The sequence below is a fragment of the Mustela nivalis genome (assembly GCF_964662115.1).
Source record: "Mustela nivalis genome assembly, chromosome: 1".
NCBI lineage: Eukaryota > Metazoa > Chordata > Mammalia > Carnivora > Mustelidae > Mustela > Mustela nivalis.
Genome location: NC_139020.1, coordinates 208,444,346 through 208,459,881, shown reverse-complemented (window position 1 = coordinate 208,459,881; position 15,536 = coordinate 208,444,346). Strand labels below are relative to the sequence as shown.

General features: G+C 56.9%; 1 protein-coding gene across 10 annotated transcripts in view; it reads left to right on the top strand.

The window, feature by feature from the left end:
* DNM2 (dynamin 2) overlaps positions 1-15,536 on the top strand; it is an 82,012-nt gene that overhangs the window by 27,695 nt on the left and 38,781 nt on the right. For all 10 annotated transcript variants that reach the window (XM_082731338.1, XM_082731346.1, XM_082731345.1 and 7 more), the window contains exons 2-4: positions 368-441; positions 11,534-11,683; positions 13,036-13,239. In XM_082731338.1, coding sequence (XP_082587464.1) covers positions 368-441; positions 11,534-11,683; positions 13,036-13,239 — 428 coding nt within the window. The remainder of the gene's footprint in view (positions 1-367; positions 442-11,533; positions 11,684-13,035; positions 13,240-15,536) is intronic.

Below are 15,536 nucleotides of genomic sequence, written 5' to 3'. Positions count from 1 at the left end.
TATCATACATATGGCATTATATCAATGTATAACATGCACATTGGAAATGTACAGATCTCTTTGAGGTGTGGGGGACATTGTTCAAATATCTGTCCGTGAAAGAGCTCTTTGGGCAGGCTGGGGCTAGAGCGCTGCCAGCCAGAGGGACACAGTACCACTCATCGGCAGCCTTCATTCCAGTCCCTCCTCTGCCCCTTGTGGCTTCAGGACCCTCCGTGGTCAGAGCGTCTCCCAGTGCCGGGCTGGGACTGGTGTCTTTGCTGATGTTGCCCCACTCGCAAGACGCGATTGCCCCACATGTGTGGTCACACTTCCTGCCTTGCAAGCCAGCCTCGTGAGTAACTTCTGTCCTTTTCCCCTCCCACAGGGACTTCCTTCCCCGAGGTTCAGGAATCGTCACCCGGCGACCTCTCATTCTGCAGCTCATCTTCTCAAAAACAGGTACAGTGGGACAGCTCGCCGCTGCAGCAGGAAATGAGTGTGGACGCGGCGCCCGGCAGGAGTGAGGGGGCCAATGGCGGCGTCCAGGGTCTTGGGCTGTCATTTGGGCTTGAATTCATGGTCTCCATGTGGGCAGCACAGTTGAAGCACAGTTCGGTGAACACCCACGCCTCATATCCTCCATTGTGACCAGGCCGCTAGTCGCCACGTTTGCTGGCTACCCTGTGGATAACACATTTTCGCTGAACGCTTTTAAAATCAGTAGCAGACATTGTGACATGTCAACCCAGAATACTTCAGTGAGCCTCCGCTTGCACTAAGGACACCTTCCTACAGTCATAGAGCCTCACCCAAGGAAAGTAATCATTTCTGCCTGGTATCTGATGCCCAGGCCATACTCACGTTGCCAGTTGTCCCCCGAGATATCTCCCCCGGCTAGTTTTCCAGCCGCTCTGATCAGTCCCTCCTACACTCCGTTGTCCTGTCTCCTCTTTTCCTTAGAGCAGCATCACCTCTGTGTCTGTTTTGATGACGATGTTGGCTTTGGGGAGAGGCCCATCCACTGAATATAGAATGGCCGGTGTAGATTTTTTTTCTGTCTTCGCCTGCGTGGCCGCGTTTCTGTTCTTTCCACACAAGTCTGGCATGAGGTGGGCATGTCTTCCAGCATAAAACCTGCTGAGGTCTTCTTGAATTCATGGTCTCCATGTGGGTAGCACAGTTGAAGCACAGTTCAGTGAACACCCACGCCTCATATCCTCCATTGTGACCAGGCCGCTAGTCGCCACGTTTGCTGGCTACCCTGTGGATAGAAGCACCTCGGGTCAGAAGCTAGAAGGGGACTGGGGAGCTCTCGGGGGCATGGCCTTGCCTCCCTCCAGAGCCCCCTCCAGAGCCCCCTCCAGAGCCCCCTCCAGAGCCCCCTCCAGAGCCCCGAGTGGCCTCCGTGCTTGGAATATTGGCCTTGGTTGGGTCAGTGTTCAGAGGGCACCAGGCTTACCGCACGGCCCGGTTCGACACACCCGTGCTAGGAAGGCAGCTGACACACCCCCATTTTACCGGTAAACTGAAGCTTAACTGAAGCTTAACGAGGCCACCTTCCTTTACGCCGGGCGCCCCACACAGGATGGGCGTCACCCAGTCAGATCTCAGTCCCTCCCCTGTGTGGTGTTCCAGTCACGTGCTCTCATTTTCATCCTCTGACTCCGCCCAGCCCACCTGCGAGGGGGCGTGACTCCGGTGAGAGGCCGTAGCCGATTGGCCCACACTTCTTCCTTGTGAGCCTTGCCGTGTCATAGGCCACAGGCGAGTCAGTAAGCGTCCAATCAGCTGGGCCAAGACTGGCGGTAGCAGAGCCGGGGCTTTCAGATGACAGTGCATCGGTCCGAGAGTCACAGAAGGCTTGGCCCAGTGGGTTTCCGCTTTCCATTCAGCGGGTTGATCGAAGGCCTGGGGTGGGAGGGGGCTGAGCATGTGCATTTTTAATGAGTTCCCAGCTGATGCTGATGGGCGTGCTTCTGACCCAGGGCCACACAAGGGAAAGCCTCTGCCCTGGTGGGTCGGCCCTGGGAGCTCAAGACTGCCTGGGTTCAGATAGTGACTCTGCAGCTTACTGGCCTCATGGCCCCTGGGGAGGGACGGCTGCTCACGATGTGTTTCCTGTCTGGACAGTGAAGATAATAATAGCGCTGACTTTGTTGGTTGCCATGAGGACCACGTTATTCAATAGGTCCAACCCGCAGCTCGGTGCCTGGCACACTCCAGGTCCTCCCTGTGCGTTGCTGAGGCAGGGGGTGTGGTTTTGTGCTTTCTGATGGCTTGTTCCAGATGGCCTGCTGGGAGAACAGGTCTGCTGGCTTTCTTGCAGTGGAAGGTGGCAGGCTGTGTTATGGCGGGAGGGCTCCCCCATCATCTCCATGGTGGCCGTCACCAGCTGTGGTCCACTGTGCACTTAGTGCATGCCACAGGCTGCTCCAGGCCCAGGGCACAGCAGTGACAGGACCAAGGCTGCTGCCACCACCTGCCACCTACCCATTCCCATTGGTGCCAGAGGACAGAAGCGGGAGACTAGCGGGGCGACAGGCAGGCCTGCCCCCCCCCCCCCAGATTGGAGTGTGTGTGGACACTCATCCTAGAGGGTGGGGCATCCTGGGGCTTTTCCAAAGAAGTGATGTTGGAGCCAGGGCGAACAGGTGTGCTGGTGTCAGGGAAGGGGGAGCTCTCCTTCCAGCGGAGAGTGGCAGATGCGAAGAGCACTGAAGGCAGAAACTCCAAGGGTGCACTTCAGCCTGGTGCCTGACTGGACTAACACTGGGGTCTCCGTTCCCGTCATCCCCACTTTACGGAGGAGGGAACCGGAGCTTCCAGAGATGAAGCCACTTGCCCAAGAGCACACAGGAGGGTCATCGTGAGAGCCCAGCCCTAAAACCCCTTGGTGGGGTGTACCCTTAGGCCCATGTGTCACTTGTCCAGATCCTGTGGCTGCTGGAGGGAGACACCATAGGAGCCCGTCCAGGGCAGGGGACTGAAAGAGGTGGGAGTGGTGCCTGGGGGCAGGTGGGGACAGGGTGGCAGCTGTGGAGATAGAATTGTGGTTGCATCCTGTTGGGCTGGTGGTGGAGGTGGGATGTGAGGCCCGGTGTCCCGGGTGGTGGTGGCCCTTGCTGTGCCCCCAGCACACATACTCCTTCCTCCTTCTCCAGCTGACCGTGTCATCTCCGGTCTTGTTGCTGCTAGCGGACGCGTGACCGTTCCAAGCTGGACTTCTGCCGGATGTCAGGGAGACAGCAGACGGGATTGCCATGGCCAGGCTGCAAGGCAGCAGGACTGGGGGTGTGGGAGTGTCTATGGGCCATTAGATTGATTTTGGGCCAGGGGCCCAGGGAGAACATTCTGGGCAGGGGCTGCAGCATGTGTGAAGCTGTGAAGGGAGGCTGGGGGGAGGGTCAGGAGGCAGGTGACATGGCCTGGCAGTCTGGTGAAGGATGAGACATGAGAGCCCAAAGAGCACATGGGTGGGGTAAGACCGGCTCAGCCCACTGGCTGCCCTGTGAGAGGAGGACAGGCAGAGAGGCCAGGGAGAGGGTAGCCTCGCACCAGGGAAGAGGTGATGAAGTCTGGCCCAGGGCAGTGCTGTGAGGGTGAGGGGCAGTCTAGAGTGACCTAGAGGTGGGGGATCCAGGACGATGACCAGCAGAGGTGCCCTAGCTGGGTGGGAGGCGGGACATCCCACTAAGAGGGAGGAGGCTACTCGCAGTGAGGGACATGGTGATTGGTGGGGGGCTTTCTAGGGGCTACGTGGGGCTGCATTGCTTCTAGAGAGTAGACTTTTGTCCAGCTGACTCTGGAGAGCAGGACTCTGGAGCACACACTACCCCTAGGGTCTGGGGCCTGGGGCAAGTGGCTTCCCACTCTCTGCCTCAGCTTCCTCATCTGTAGAATGGGGTGAGAGCAGTACCTCCCTTGTGGCCCTAGCTTTGGTGTGGCTACCGCCTCCTGTGGAGTCAGTCTGGCATCCCACAATGTGGCTCTGCCAGGGGCCTTTGTCCTCTTGATGCCTGTGACACCCAGTGATGTCTGCCTTCTGGTCCACACTGCTCTTAGTGAGCTGTTACTTTTAATCTGCTTAGGTAGTTTAAAAATTACCTAAGACCGCATGGGGCACCTGGCTGGCTTAGTAGAGCATGCAGTTCTTGATCTTGGGGTTGTAAGTTTGAGCCCCACATTGGGTGTAGATATTACTTAAAATCTTTATAATACCTAAAACCACGACCACCAGGAAGTTTGATGGTCCATGGGTGAACCTTGCTTCTCCCTAGGCACCACCCCTTGGCCTGGTAAACCCTGGGTGGTGGGGACTGTTCTTGTCTGGAATGTGTCCTGCTGAGCCCTTGACCTTGGCTGGTGTTCCCAGGCTCCAGAGAGGGGATGGCAGGGCTTGGCTCTCTGCTTCCTTAAAGCCTTCTGACCCCAGCAGGGCCTTGCTGACCCCTGGGACCTCGCCTCCTCCTGGTCCCTAGCTGCAGCCACCACCTTCCCTCGTGTCATCTTCAAGGTCAGCTCGTTCATTCACGCCTCTAGGCCTTTGCCCTCACTGCGCTCCCTCTCTGGAACACCCTGCCCACCCTCGTCCTCCTCTCCTGAGAGCCCAGCGCCCCCACCCCCCCATCCCATCCCTGTAACCTCATCCTATTCTTACATTTTCTTAATGATTTCTCTCTCCCCAAATCCTGATGTGCTTTGTCCACAGCTTTCTCCGGCGCCCAGCACCCTGACCCCCTGTGGGCTGCTGCCGCGCCTCTTCTCTGCCTGTCCAGGGCGGGCGGGCGGGCGGGATTATCAACAGCTCTTTCTCTGGCACCTTTCCCCGGGAGCCTGGCCCTGGCGGGGCCTTTTCTGTAAAGCCGGTAGACTCTACAGCACTCAGGGCAGGGCCTTGTGTCCTGATGAGAAAACAGCCAGGAGCTGGTGCAAGCCAGGCAGGGGCTGGATGGAATGCCAGGCAGGGGCTGGGGCTGTCACTTTCTCTGGTGTATGTGACGTTTTTCCCACACTACCAAGCAGTTCTCCAGTTCACGGTGGACGTGGACTGCGTGGCCCACAGTCACCTCCGTTCCGACACCGCCTGCTCGCCTGGAGATGGTGTCAGACCAGGTTAAGAGCTCAGGGCCACTAGACTGTCACCCTTTGCCCCCACTGCGGGTCCAGGGTGTCCCCTGAGCGCCTTACTGCCTGGCTGCAGATCTGAGGTTCCCAGGGCCCCTCCACAGGCTCAGTGCATTTACTGGAGCGGCTCACAGAGCTTAGGGAAACCGTTCACTTCCTAGATCGGTGGTTAACATAAAAAGGATAGAACTCGGGAGCAGCCAGAGGGAAGAGGGGCGTAGGGTAGGGTGTGGGGAAGGGGCGCCCCTCTCCCAGTGCCCGACTCGTGCTCTCCAGCTGGGAAGCTTTCTGAGCGCGGACCTTTTGGGATTTTTATGAGCCCTCATTACACAGGCATGACTGATAAAATCACTGGCTACTGGCGATTGATTCAACCTCCAGCCCTCTTGAGGTGGGGGTGGGCAGGGAGGGGCTCAAAGCTCTTTTAATCACGTAAATTGGTCCCCCTGGCAAGCAGCTCCCATCCTTAAGTGCTTTCCAGAAGTCTCCTCATTAGCATAAACTGATGTGTGGCTGAAAGGGGCTTATTAGAAATGTTAAGACCCCTTTATTGCTCTTATCACTTAGGGCTTTCCAAGGATTTTAGGAGCTCTTGTGTCAAAAATGGAGGGAAGAAATACAAATATGTATTTCTCACTATAAATCACGATAGGACACCTTCCCAGTGGCAGTGTGTCCTAGAATGGGAGGTCTGCGTGACTTGTCCCGAATCGGAGGGAGCCTGAGAAGCAAGCAGGCTCGGGGGTGCCACATGCTTTGCCTCTTCTCGATTGGCTAAAGCCTCTGCAGAGTTCCTCTTGTTCGGACCCATTTGCTCGGACTCAGGGTCTCCCGAGTATATCTGAGTCCCCAGGTGTGTCTTCCCACCGCAGGTGAGCATGCCTGTCGTCGCCCTGTTAGGGGAAGCCGGACCCCATCTCCTGCTGCCAGGAGTCAGCTTGGTGTTCCTCTCCTTGCTGAACTGAGAACGCGGAAGGGCTGGGAAATGTCCATGAAGACCCGGGCAGGGCGCCTCCATGCAAAGCCCCGAGATGCTGGTGCCCCTGGGTGGCTCAGGTGGTTTAAGTGTTTGATTGACTCTTGATTTCTGCTCATTGTGATCTCGGGATCGTGGGATCGATCTCCTAGTTGGGATCTCCTAGTTGGGCTTCCCGCTGGAGTCCGCTTGGGATTCTTTCTCTCCTTCATCCACTACCCCCCCCCCGCCCCACCCTTGGGCCCAAGTGCGCATGCACGCTCTCTCTCCCCCAAGAAAATTGGGGGGGTACCTGGGTGGCTCAGTCATTGAATGTCTGCCTTCTGCTCAGGTCGTGATCCTGGGGTCCTGTGGTTGAGCCTCGCATCAGGCTCCCTGCTCAGCGGGAAGCTTGCTTCTCCCTTTCCCTCTGCCACTCCCCCTGCTTGTGTTCCCTCTCTTGAGCTCGCTCTCGCTCGGTCACATAAATAAATTAAAAAAAAAAACAAAACGAGGAAGAGCCCTGATACCCCAGGGCCAGCCTTGTGCATTTCTTTGACTGGCAGCTAAGCTATTTGTAGAATTCCGGCAGCCGCATGGAGGAATTCGATTTCCTAGCAGCCCCGCAGCTGTGTTCTCTGTTGTCCCATTTCCCTGTAGGGGAATTGAGGCACCGAGCTGGGTGTGGCTAGGATGCCGCCCCTCTCCTTCCTGTCCCCTCCCCACGTGATGTTGTGGGGCCTGACTCACCCTTCCCAGGCCAGTCGTTCCAGCCCAGCTTCAGCTCGGTCTGTCCCTGGCTCTGCCTGTAGGTTGGGGGGGTGCCTTCCGTGTCCTGTGGGCCTCCTCCAGCTCCTTTGAAACAGGAGGGCGTAAGGACTTCTTGGGAAGCCAGGCCTGAGGGAATTGCGGCCACTATCTTGGGGCTGTTTCCTTGTGCCCCGGGTTGCCCATTACCCCGAAGGTGGCAGCACGTGCTTGCCATCTCCCTTCTGAGGACACCTTCCCGAAGGGCCTGGAAGATGCCCAGAGCACAGTGGGGACCTGCTTGGGACTCAGGATGATGTGGTCTTAGGCTGCGACACCTTATGACTTTGAATTAATAGGTCACTCAGTAATTTTTATTAAGCACCTACTAGCTACCAGGCGCCCGAGAGAGCAGTGACCAGAACGAGGTCTGCTCTCCTGCTGCTCCAGCCTTAGCAGGGACACCCGGCCACAGGGGTGTGGTGGGGGGAGGGACCAGGGTGGTCAGGGTGGGCCTCCCCTCCGAGGGCTGTTTAGGGCTGAGACCTGAAGGAGATGAGGGAACAAGTCCTGGAAGGAGGGCAGAATGTCTTTCTAGAAAAAAACTGCGAGTGCATTTACTGCCCCGCAGTCAGGATGTGCGTGGGAAGCCTGGCGGTGGGAGAGGGCGGCTGGCGCCTCTGGGTCAGCAGCACGAGTGCTGGACAAGGGCCCGGCTTCTTGCTTCATTCCTGCTGTGCTCCAGGCCCTGGGGCTGGGTCTCTTGGAAACTCTAGGGCTGCCCTTCCTCCTGGGGAAGAGCCTGGCTGAGGGCAGGCTGGCCTTGGGGGTAGGGCTGGGGCGGTCAGTGCTGCCACTGGGCTCTGGGACCGAAGGTTGGGGTGGGGGGCTCTGGCCTTGTTCTCTGTGACCAGCAGGGGACAGTTACGCAGCAGTCAGGCTGGGGACAGTGCCGAGCAGCTCTGCTGCGGGCACCTCCACTTTGGCTGCTGGGAAGGAGTTGAGAGGGAGTCTCCAGGCATCACAGGCTCTGAGCTCAGCCTTCAGGCCTCTGACTTATTCTTTGCGACAGGGGGTCATTAAAAAATCATCAGCATTCCAGGGCATTCCAGCCCGTACAGGGCTGTGGAGCCCCAGGCAAAGTCGCTCCTGTCTACTTCTCGGGTTTCTGTTCTCTCCACTAGGAGACTGGCACAGAGGCAGACCTGGTCCGCAGGGACTCCCCTCCTTCCCCAGAGCCCCTAGGCCAGGGGATCCTCAGGCAATGAGGGGAAGTCACCACCTCAGAGAGGATGCAGGCCCGGCCTCTCTGCCCACTGCTGCCCTGGCCTGCCTTTCTCGCCCTGGGGTGGGCTGGGGCTGGACTTGGGCTGGTTGGTCCCTCCAGGAGGTCCCCCCCACCCCTGACTTCTGCTGTGTGGGTCTCTTTGGAGTGTCTGTGGCACCTCCTCCTTTGACACGCTTGGACCAGACCAGGAACCCAGTTCAGGACTGGGCCTTTAGCGTCAAGATCTTGGGAAGGAAGGAGGGAGCCGGGGGAGAGAGAGAGAGAGGGAGGAAAAAACAGCAGGTGGCCTTGTCAGACTCAGTCCCTGTCCAGTCCAGTCTCCCATCTACTCAGCTTGGTGGCCTTGGTGTTGGACCCACTTAGAGAAGCCGAGGCAGGGACCACAGTGTCTTTCTGATAGTCGTTCAGTCACACGTACAGTAATTGAGCAGGTCAGTAGAAGCACCCAGAGGGAGCCCAGGGACACAGAGTGATTGCGATCCCTGCCCTGTAGGGTGAACCTGGAAAATAACACAGGATGAGGAGTTCAGTGTTGTCAGAAGGCGACCAGTGCTTGGAGAGTCATAAGGCAGGGAAGGAAGAGACACTCAAGAGGTTCGCTATCTTGGGTGGGGGCCGGAGCATGCCTCACGGAGAAGGTGACACTTGAACCTGAAGGAGGTTAGGGAGAGAGCCTGGAGGCAGAAGAGCCAGTGCAAAGGTCCTGGGCAGAAGACCCGAGTGGCTGGCTGGAGGGGAGTGAGTTGAAGTCAGAGGCTGGGGAGAAGGACATTTTGCAGGGCTCGGGGGAGGTGGTGAGTTGGGCGCTGTGGACGGTTCTGAGGAAAGGAGGGCTGAGGTCCGGCTTTAAGGGAGTCGGTGCTGTCGGGGGAAGGCAGGCTTGGTGGGAGCTTTTTTTTTTTTTTTTTTTTTTTTTTTTTTAAAGATTTTATTTATTTATTTGAAGGAGAGAGATCACATGTAGGCAGACAGGAGGCAGGCAGAGAGAGAGAGAGGAAGAAGCAGGCTCCCTGCTGCTTGAGCAGGGAGCCCGATGCGGGACTCGATTCCAGGACCCTGAGATCATGACCTGAGCCGAAGGCAGCAGCTTAACCCACTGAGCCACCCAGGTGCCCCTTGGTGGGAGCTTTTGAAGATTAGTATCAACCCTGGAATCTGGCACGTGGTTCCAAAGTGACCAGGAGCCTAGTACAGTGTGGAGTGAGGGATGGGCCTGCCAGGCTCCTGAACCTTCCTCTCAAGCACAGAGGGTGTGCTGTCCCCCCCCCCCCCCGGTTCCCAGGGGAGAAGCTGTCTTCTTTCTGGCACCGTCTACACCTCCTGAAGACAAAGGGGTCAGCAGAAGGGGCGACGGCCAGCATGCACTGGACTCAGAGCCGGCAGGTCGTGGTCCCATAAACACCATCCCAGGATGACGTGGCTCCGATGTGGGGAGAGGAGCCCCAAGATATAGGTTGAGGGTCAGGCGGCCTGGAGTTCAGAAAGGCTCCCTTCGAGAGGCAGCGGGCAGGCAGGCCCTGGGGGAGGAAGGGCTGGGAGTGGGCCTTCTAGGCACCAGGCCTCCCGGCGCAGTGTACAAGTCAGAGGGCCTGCGTCCTGTGGCTGTGCTCCTGGAAGGGGGATGGTCTCTTGCGGGTGCTGAGCCCAGGGCCCCGAGCCGGATGAGAACTGAGGTATGCTGTGGGGGGTTGGGGGACTGTTCCATTTTTGGAGGCTGCTGCCGGAAGAGCAGCCAAGCGTTTCCTCTTGTCCCTGTGGAGGGCTTGAGCGTGACTGTCCTTGGGAACTGGGTCAGCTGGTGGGGGTGGGGTGGGGGTGCCCATGCTGGCGGTGTCCTCGTTGCCCTGTCCCCAAGTGGCCAGTGCCCACGGTGGAAGTGGTTCTCCGTGATCTGAGCCCACGGAGTCCCCCCCGGTCCCCGATGCAGGGGTTCAGAGAGGTTAAGAGCCTTGGGGGGTGTGGGGCGATGCAGAGCTCACAAAGGCCACATGACCTAAGAGCCACTACCTGAAGACAGATGAGCTGAAGTCGGAATTGCAGCTCCGCCATTGAGCTTGGGCCAAGTCGCTTCCCCTCTGTGGGCCTCAGGTTCCTCCTGCACGGCACAGACGCATGCTGCCCCGGTGCTCGCCCCTGAGGGGCCCGTGGGAGCACGCGGGCACGCGCACAGGGCTCGGCGGGAGCCCGCAGGGGCTGAACGTGGGCCGCGGTTGGTTAGGTCACAGTGACGGGGTGGCGAGCCTCTTGGCATTCCATTCTTGCTGGGGCTCCTCTGTCAGGCTCCATGTCTGTCCCCTCTTGAGGCAGCTGATGGCATTTCTGTGCTGGGATTTGTGTAGCCAGGTCTCCTCCTGGTGGACACCGAGGCGATTTCTCGTTCTTTCCTCTTAGAGAGGACGCAGCCTCTCTGCAGTGGTCTGGTCCTTTGGGCTGTTTGCCAGCATGTCTGACTTCCGTCTTTTTTTTTTTTTTTTAATCATTACCGCAGAGCTGTGGTCTCTGAGCCTACGGGGTACCCCCTCCCCAACACTGACCGCAAAAATGGGAACATACGGGAAAGTTGAAGAATTATACAGCAAGTACCAGTAGGCTCTGTCCCTACACCTGAGGACAAACATGTTCTGTTCTTGCTCTACCCCAGAGCTGAGGGGCCCAAGTCCTAGTTGTCGGGGTCACTCGGCTCAGAAGGCATGGAAAGGCCTCCTTTGCCCAGAAGCTCTTCTCCTGAGGGCCTCATGTCTAGGTGGGGGGCCCTGCCAATGGCCAGGAGGGGAAGAGAGACAGTGAGATGGGCTTTGGTGGCTCCCTGTTCCCCACATCGTGCAGGTGCTTGGGGAGGAGGGACAGATGGGTCTCAGGGACATGCGTCTGGCATCTTGGCGAGCTGGACAGTGCCAGCAGCCCAGGATCCCACTGCGTCTCCTTTGACCCACAGCGAGGGAGTTTCCGCCTCACGATTCCAGACTTGGTCTCAACGGAGACCACCAATGAGGCAGCTTCCTCACGCGTACCCCACCTGCTGTCCAGTGACACGTGCCCGTATTTCCCCTAATGTCCTGTTCGTCCGAAAGTGACAACTGCTGGTTACACCCACTCCTTGGTTTTTTGTTTTGTTTTCCTCATAGCGCGTCCTGACGTGTTGTTTCACAAAATACCTCACGAGAGTTTCTGTTCCCTCCCTGGGGACAGGGTCTTTGCTGGTTTTTGTTCCTTGAGGAATCCCCTGAGGTCTGGGAGGAGGCCCGGCTGACTGGGTGCGCCTGCAGATCTCTTTCTCTGAGAATAAATCTGTTGCTCCCCAAATTCCTGGAGCCACTGTGACTGACCCTTCACTTTCTCTGCTTGACAAGGCACCTGTCCCAGAAGGCCATCAGCTCCCTGCCCGCGAGTGAGATGGCTTCTCTTTCTCATATCAAGCATCTTTCTTCCTTTTTCAGAATATGCTGAGTTTTTGCACTGTAAGTCCAAAAAGTTTACAGACTTTGATGAAGTCCGGCAGGAGATCGAAGCGGAGACCGACAGGGTCACGGGGACCAACAAAGGCATCTCCCCAGTGCCCATCAACCTGCGGGTCTACTCGCCCCACGGTAGGCAGCACCGGCGCAGACCGTTTGGGTGTCGCGGTGGAGGGGAGCCGACTCTGTGCCGCTTGTGGGTGGGGTCGGCTGTGCTCTCACAAGAAATAGGACCCCTTCCATTCTTCACACACATAGCCCTCTTGGTCTCGGGCTTCCCATTTTTTAATAGGAACATGGTGCTGAGGAATCAGTCTCAGCTCTCAGGAAACACAGCATGCTGGGAAGACTGTCAGGCTTGGTGGGGACTGGGGCATTTCATAGCTGTACGCCCCTGTGGAAAGGGGTGGCTGCTGTGTGGCTCCCAGGTCCTGGGCCACATAAGGAGACCGGCCCAGGGTAACCAGGTCTTCTGGGCCTTGCAGAGGAGCCGGAAAGCCAGTCTTCTCTGCACAATATTCTGATTTTAAAACTCCCATCAGTGACCTAGAGCAGCTTGCCACCAAGTACGACTTGTGGCCCCAGGGCATAGATTGCTAACTGAGATGGCATTCGGAGAATATTCCAGCAGACTCGGAACTCCTCAGCCTGAGTTCTTGGCCATGAGTTTTTAAATCGACGTATTTCTGAATAGATGATGCCTCTGCATGGCACAGAAATTCAAAAATTATGAAAGGGTATTGAGCAAAAACCTACCCTGGAGCCTTCAGGATTATGAATGTATCTTGTATTCTAACGGCTGAGTCAGTAGTTACGATCCTGTTTGCATGTGTGTTTCATGCATGTGTGTTTCACACTTTTACTCAGATTTGTAGCATAATATAAAATGCCATTTCTTGGCAGGAATACATCTCAGTGTGTCTCTTATCAGAGCATCTTTTTTTTTTTTTTTTTAAAGATTTTATTCATTTATTTGACAGAGAGAGATCACAGCAGGCAGAGAGGCAGGCAGAGAGAGGGGAAGGGAAGGAAGCAGGCCCCTGCTGAGCAGAGAGCCCGATATGGGACTCGATCCCAGGACCCTGAGATCATGACCTGAGCCGAAGGCAGCGGCTTAACCCACTGAGCCAATCAGGCGCCCCATCTTTTTGTTTTTTATGGTAAACACTGGCAAGCAGCAGCCTTTGGTCACAACTGCATCGATGGGCCAAAATTTATTTAGTCACAGAGAGAGATTCCAGGCTGCCAGTCAAACGTCCCGATTTAGAACTATATTGCTGCACTAGAGGGAGGCTGCCTGTAGGAGGGGGATTTGAAGAGGAGCTACTGGATCAAAAGGAGTGATCTGGTTGGAGGGCAGGAGGACTCCTGCAGCCTGACCCCCCAGCACTTAGGGAAGCAGGCTGGATAGCTGTGGGGCCGTGGGGCCTTGCCTGCCTCCCCTCCTCTGTGTCTGATAACTTTTCCCTCTGGTTTCCTCTCAGTGTTGAACCTGACCCTCATCGACCTCCCGGGTATCACCAAGGTGCCTGTGGGGGACCAGCCCCCGGATATCGAGTACCAGATCAAGGACATGATCCTACAGTTCATCAGCCGGGAAAGCAGCCTCATCCTCGCTGTCACCCCTGCCAACATGGACCTGGCCAACTCGGACGCCCTCAAGCTGGCCAAGGAGGTTGACCCACAAGGTAACTACTGAGCCCCACAGTAGGCGTTCCCCTTCCGAGGGCCTGAGAGCATGGCAGCTTGCCCAGCATCCTTGTTTCTAGGTCACTCGGCCTTTGGCCTATGACCCCTAGGAATAGGCCCTCCTGGGATACAGCCTCTCCTTTGGGGACCAGCAGGGCCAATGGACTGCCCAAGAGGCTGTTGTGTGGCAGCTGGGCATCTTGGTCCCCTTCTGTCAGAATGGCAACAGCAGTCCTAGCCTGTAGAGCTCCTCAGAGGACTGGGGAGGTCCCTGTAATGCTTAGGGGCCAGGCAGAGAAGGTAAAAGGGGGATGAGTTCATGAAGTCCGATGGGGCGATAGGGCTCAGTGTGGACTGTGGCGTCTCTGGCTCGGGGCATTCCGGGTCAAACTTTTCCTTAGGCCATTGATTAAGTACATGTCAGTTAAGTACCTGTTATATGCCAGGCTCTGTTTTGGCCTTGGGGACCCTGTAGGGGACAAAGTTGACAAGGGGCCCCTGCCCTGGTGAGTTGATGTTCCAGGGAGGGAGAGAGAAAACCATAAGAAAATAAGCAGGTGGGGCAGTTTCAGCCAAAAGCAAGCACTGGAGGAAAATCTAACCTTTTGAGAGAGTGGCTAGGGTAGGAGGAGGTGGGGGTCAGAGGTCTCTGAAGATGTGAGGTTTCAGGCAAGACCAGAACGGCAAATGATGAAGAGAGGCAAAATCCAGGGAAATGGCCAGTGATGCTAAATAGGCTGGGCTTGATTGAGCCTGGGGTGCCCAGGAGATGGCAAGGAGGCCATTGTGACTGGGGCAGAGGAGGTGACGTGGGGGGTGGGACTATCCCAGGGGCCTTGGTGGCTGCTGTGGGGACCTGGGTGTGTCCTGCATGTGTTGGTGGTTGTGGAGGGGGATACGCACTGAAATGTGGTTTGTGAAATGCCCTCTGACTGCCTGATTCCATAGTGGTTTGGAGGGAGTCGGGGACCAGGGAGGAGATGGGGAAAGACAGGCTCTGGCACTTTGCTCCCTGGTTTCCGGTTCTGGTCTGGCTCGAGGACGGCTCGGGGAGGGGTAGGAACTGACGGCCCTTTTGCACTGTGGACTGCGAGCTTTTCAGAGTTGAGGACTGTGTTCTGAGTATCTTTGTCCAGCGAAGGGGACACTGTGTCCCCAGGTCACCCCTCTCCTAGGAGAGGCTACCTCTACCTGGCGCCCCCCCACAGCCTCCCTGTGCCCACCCCCCCATCCAGTCCCATGGGATAGAGTCTGATTGTGACAGAGATGCCACAGAGGCTTGATCGGGTGCTGAGGAAAGGGGCGTGGGTTCACTTACACTTGTGAACTTGATGTTAGCTTTTCTGTCTCCGGAAGTGTTCATAATTATTACCCCCAAAATGACCTTTCCTTATTTTTCTGTGCTGTGTGTACATGTTTCCTTGTTACCAGTGGGATGCATGTACACAGCACCCACCAAACTGCCCATTGTTGACTATTCTTTGTTCTTGAACATGTGGATTGTTTCTGGTCTTTTGGAAATAACGCTCCAGTGAAATCCAGCATTTCCAATAGAGTCCGGGCCCCCAGACCCCTCTGCGGTACCATATCCTCCCTCACTCTGCCCTCCCCTCCCCGCCTGGCACAAGCTTTGTGGGTGTTCACAGCTGTGGCCCCTCCGTTGTCCAGAAAGGTGATGGCAGCTCACAGGCTCACGGCTGAGTGTGAACAGGCAGGGTGCCAGGGTGCCCCCTTCGCGTCCTCTGAGGACCTCCCTGGGCTTCATGTGGTTCACACATACGCACACACCCACACATGCATGGGCGCCATCTCAGAGGGGATCCGTAGTCCTGCCGGGGGCCACTGATCTGTAGGTGAGCAGCTTTGCTTAGCGGGTTTCCCTTGATTTGCGAGTAGGCCTGGGGATAGGAGGAATCCGATGAGGTGGTTTCCAGAGTGGAATTTTGGCCACTCAGGTGCAGGGTAACCCTAGAAACAGTCGCCGTGGGTTTGTGTATGATGTTGGGACTCTGCAGCTAACTCAGCGCAGCATGGAGACTGAGCCGGGATTTTGAGTTTCCACAAGGTCTCCCCCGACACTGTGGCAGCGAGACACTGTCAGCAGGTCACAGGAATGACAATGATGGTGGCCAGTATTTACTGATGGCGTGTCTGTCACAAGCCAGTGTGTCTTCATGAAGAGCCCTCTGAGACTGGTGTGGCTGTTGTCTTCACTTGACATGAGGGAAACTAGGGTCCAGGCAGGTGATGTTATGGCTTGTCCCAGGTCCCACACCTGGAAGTGGGGACCCCCGCC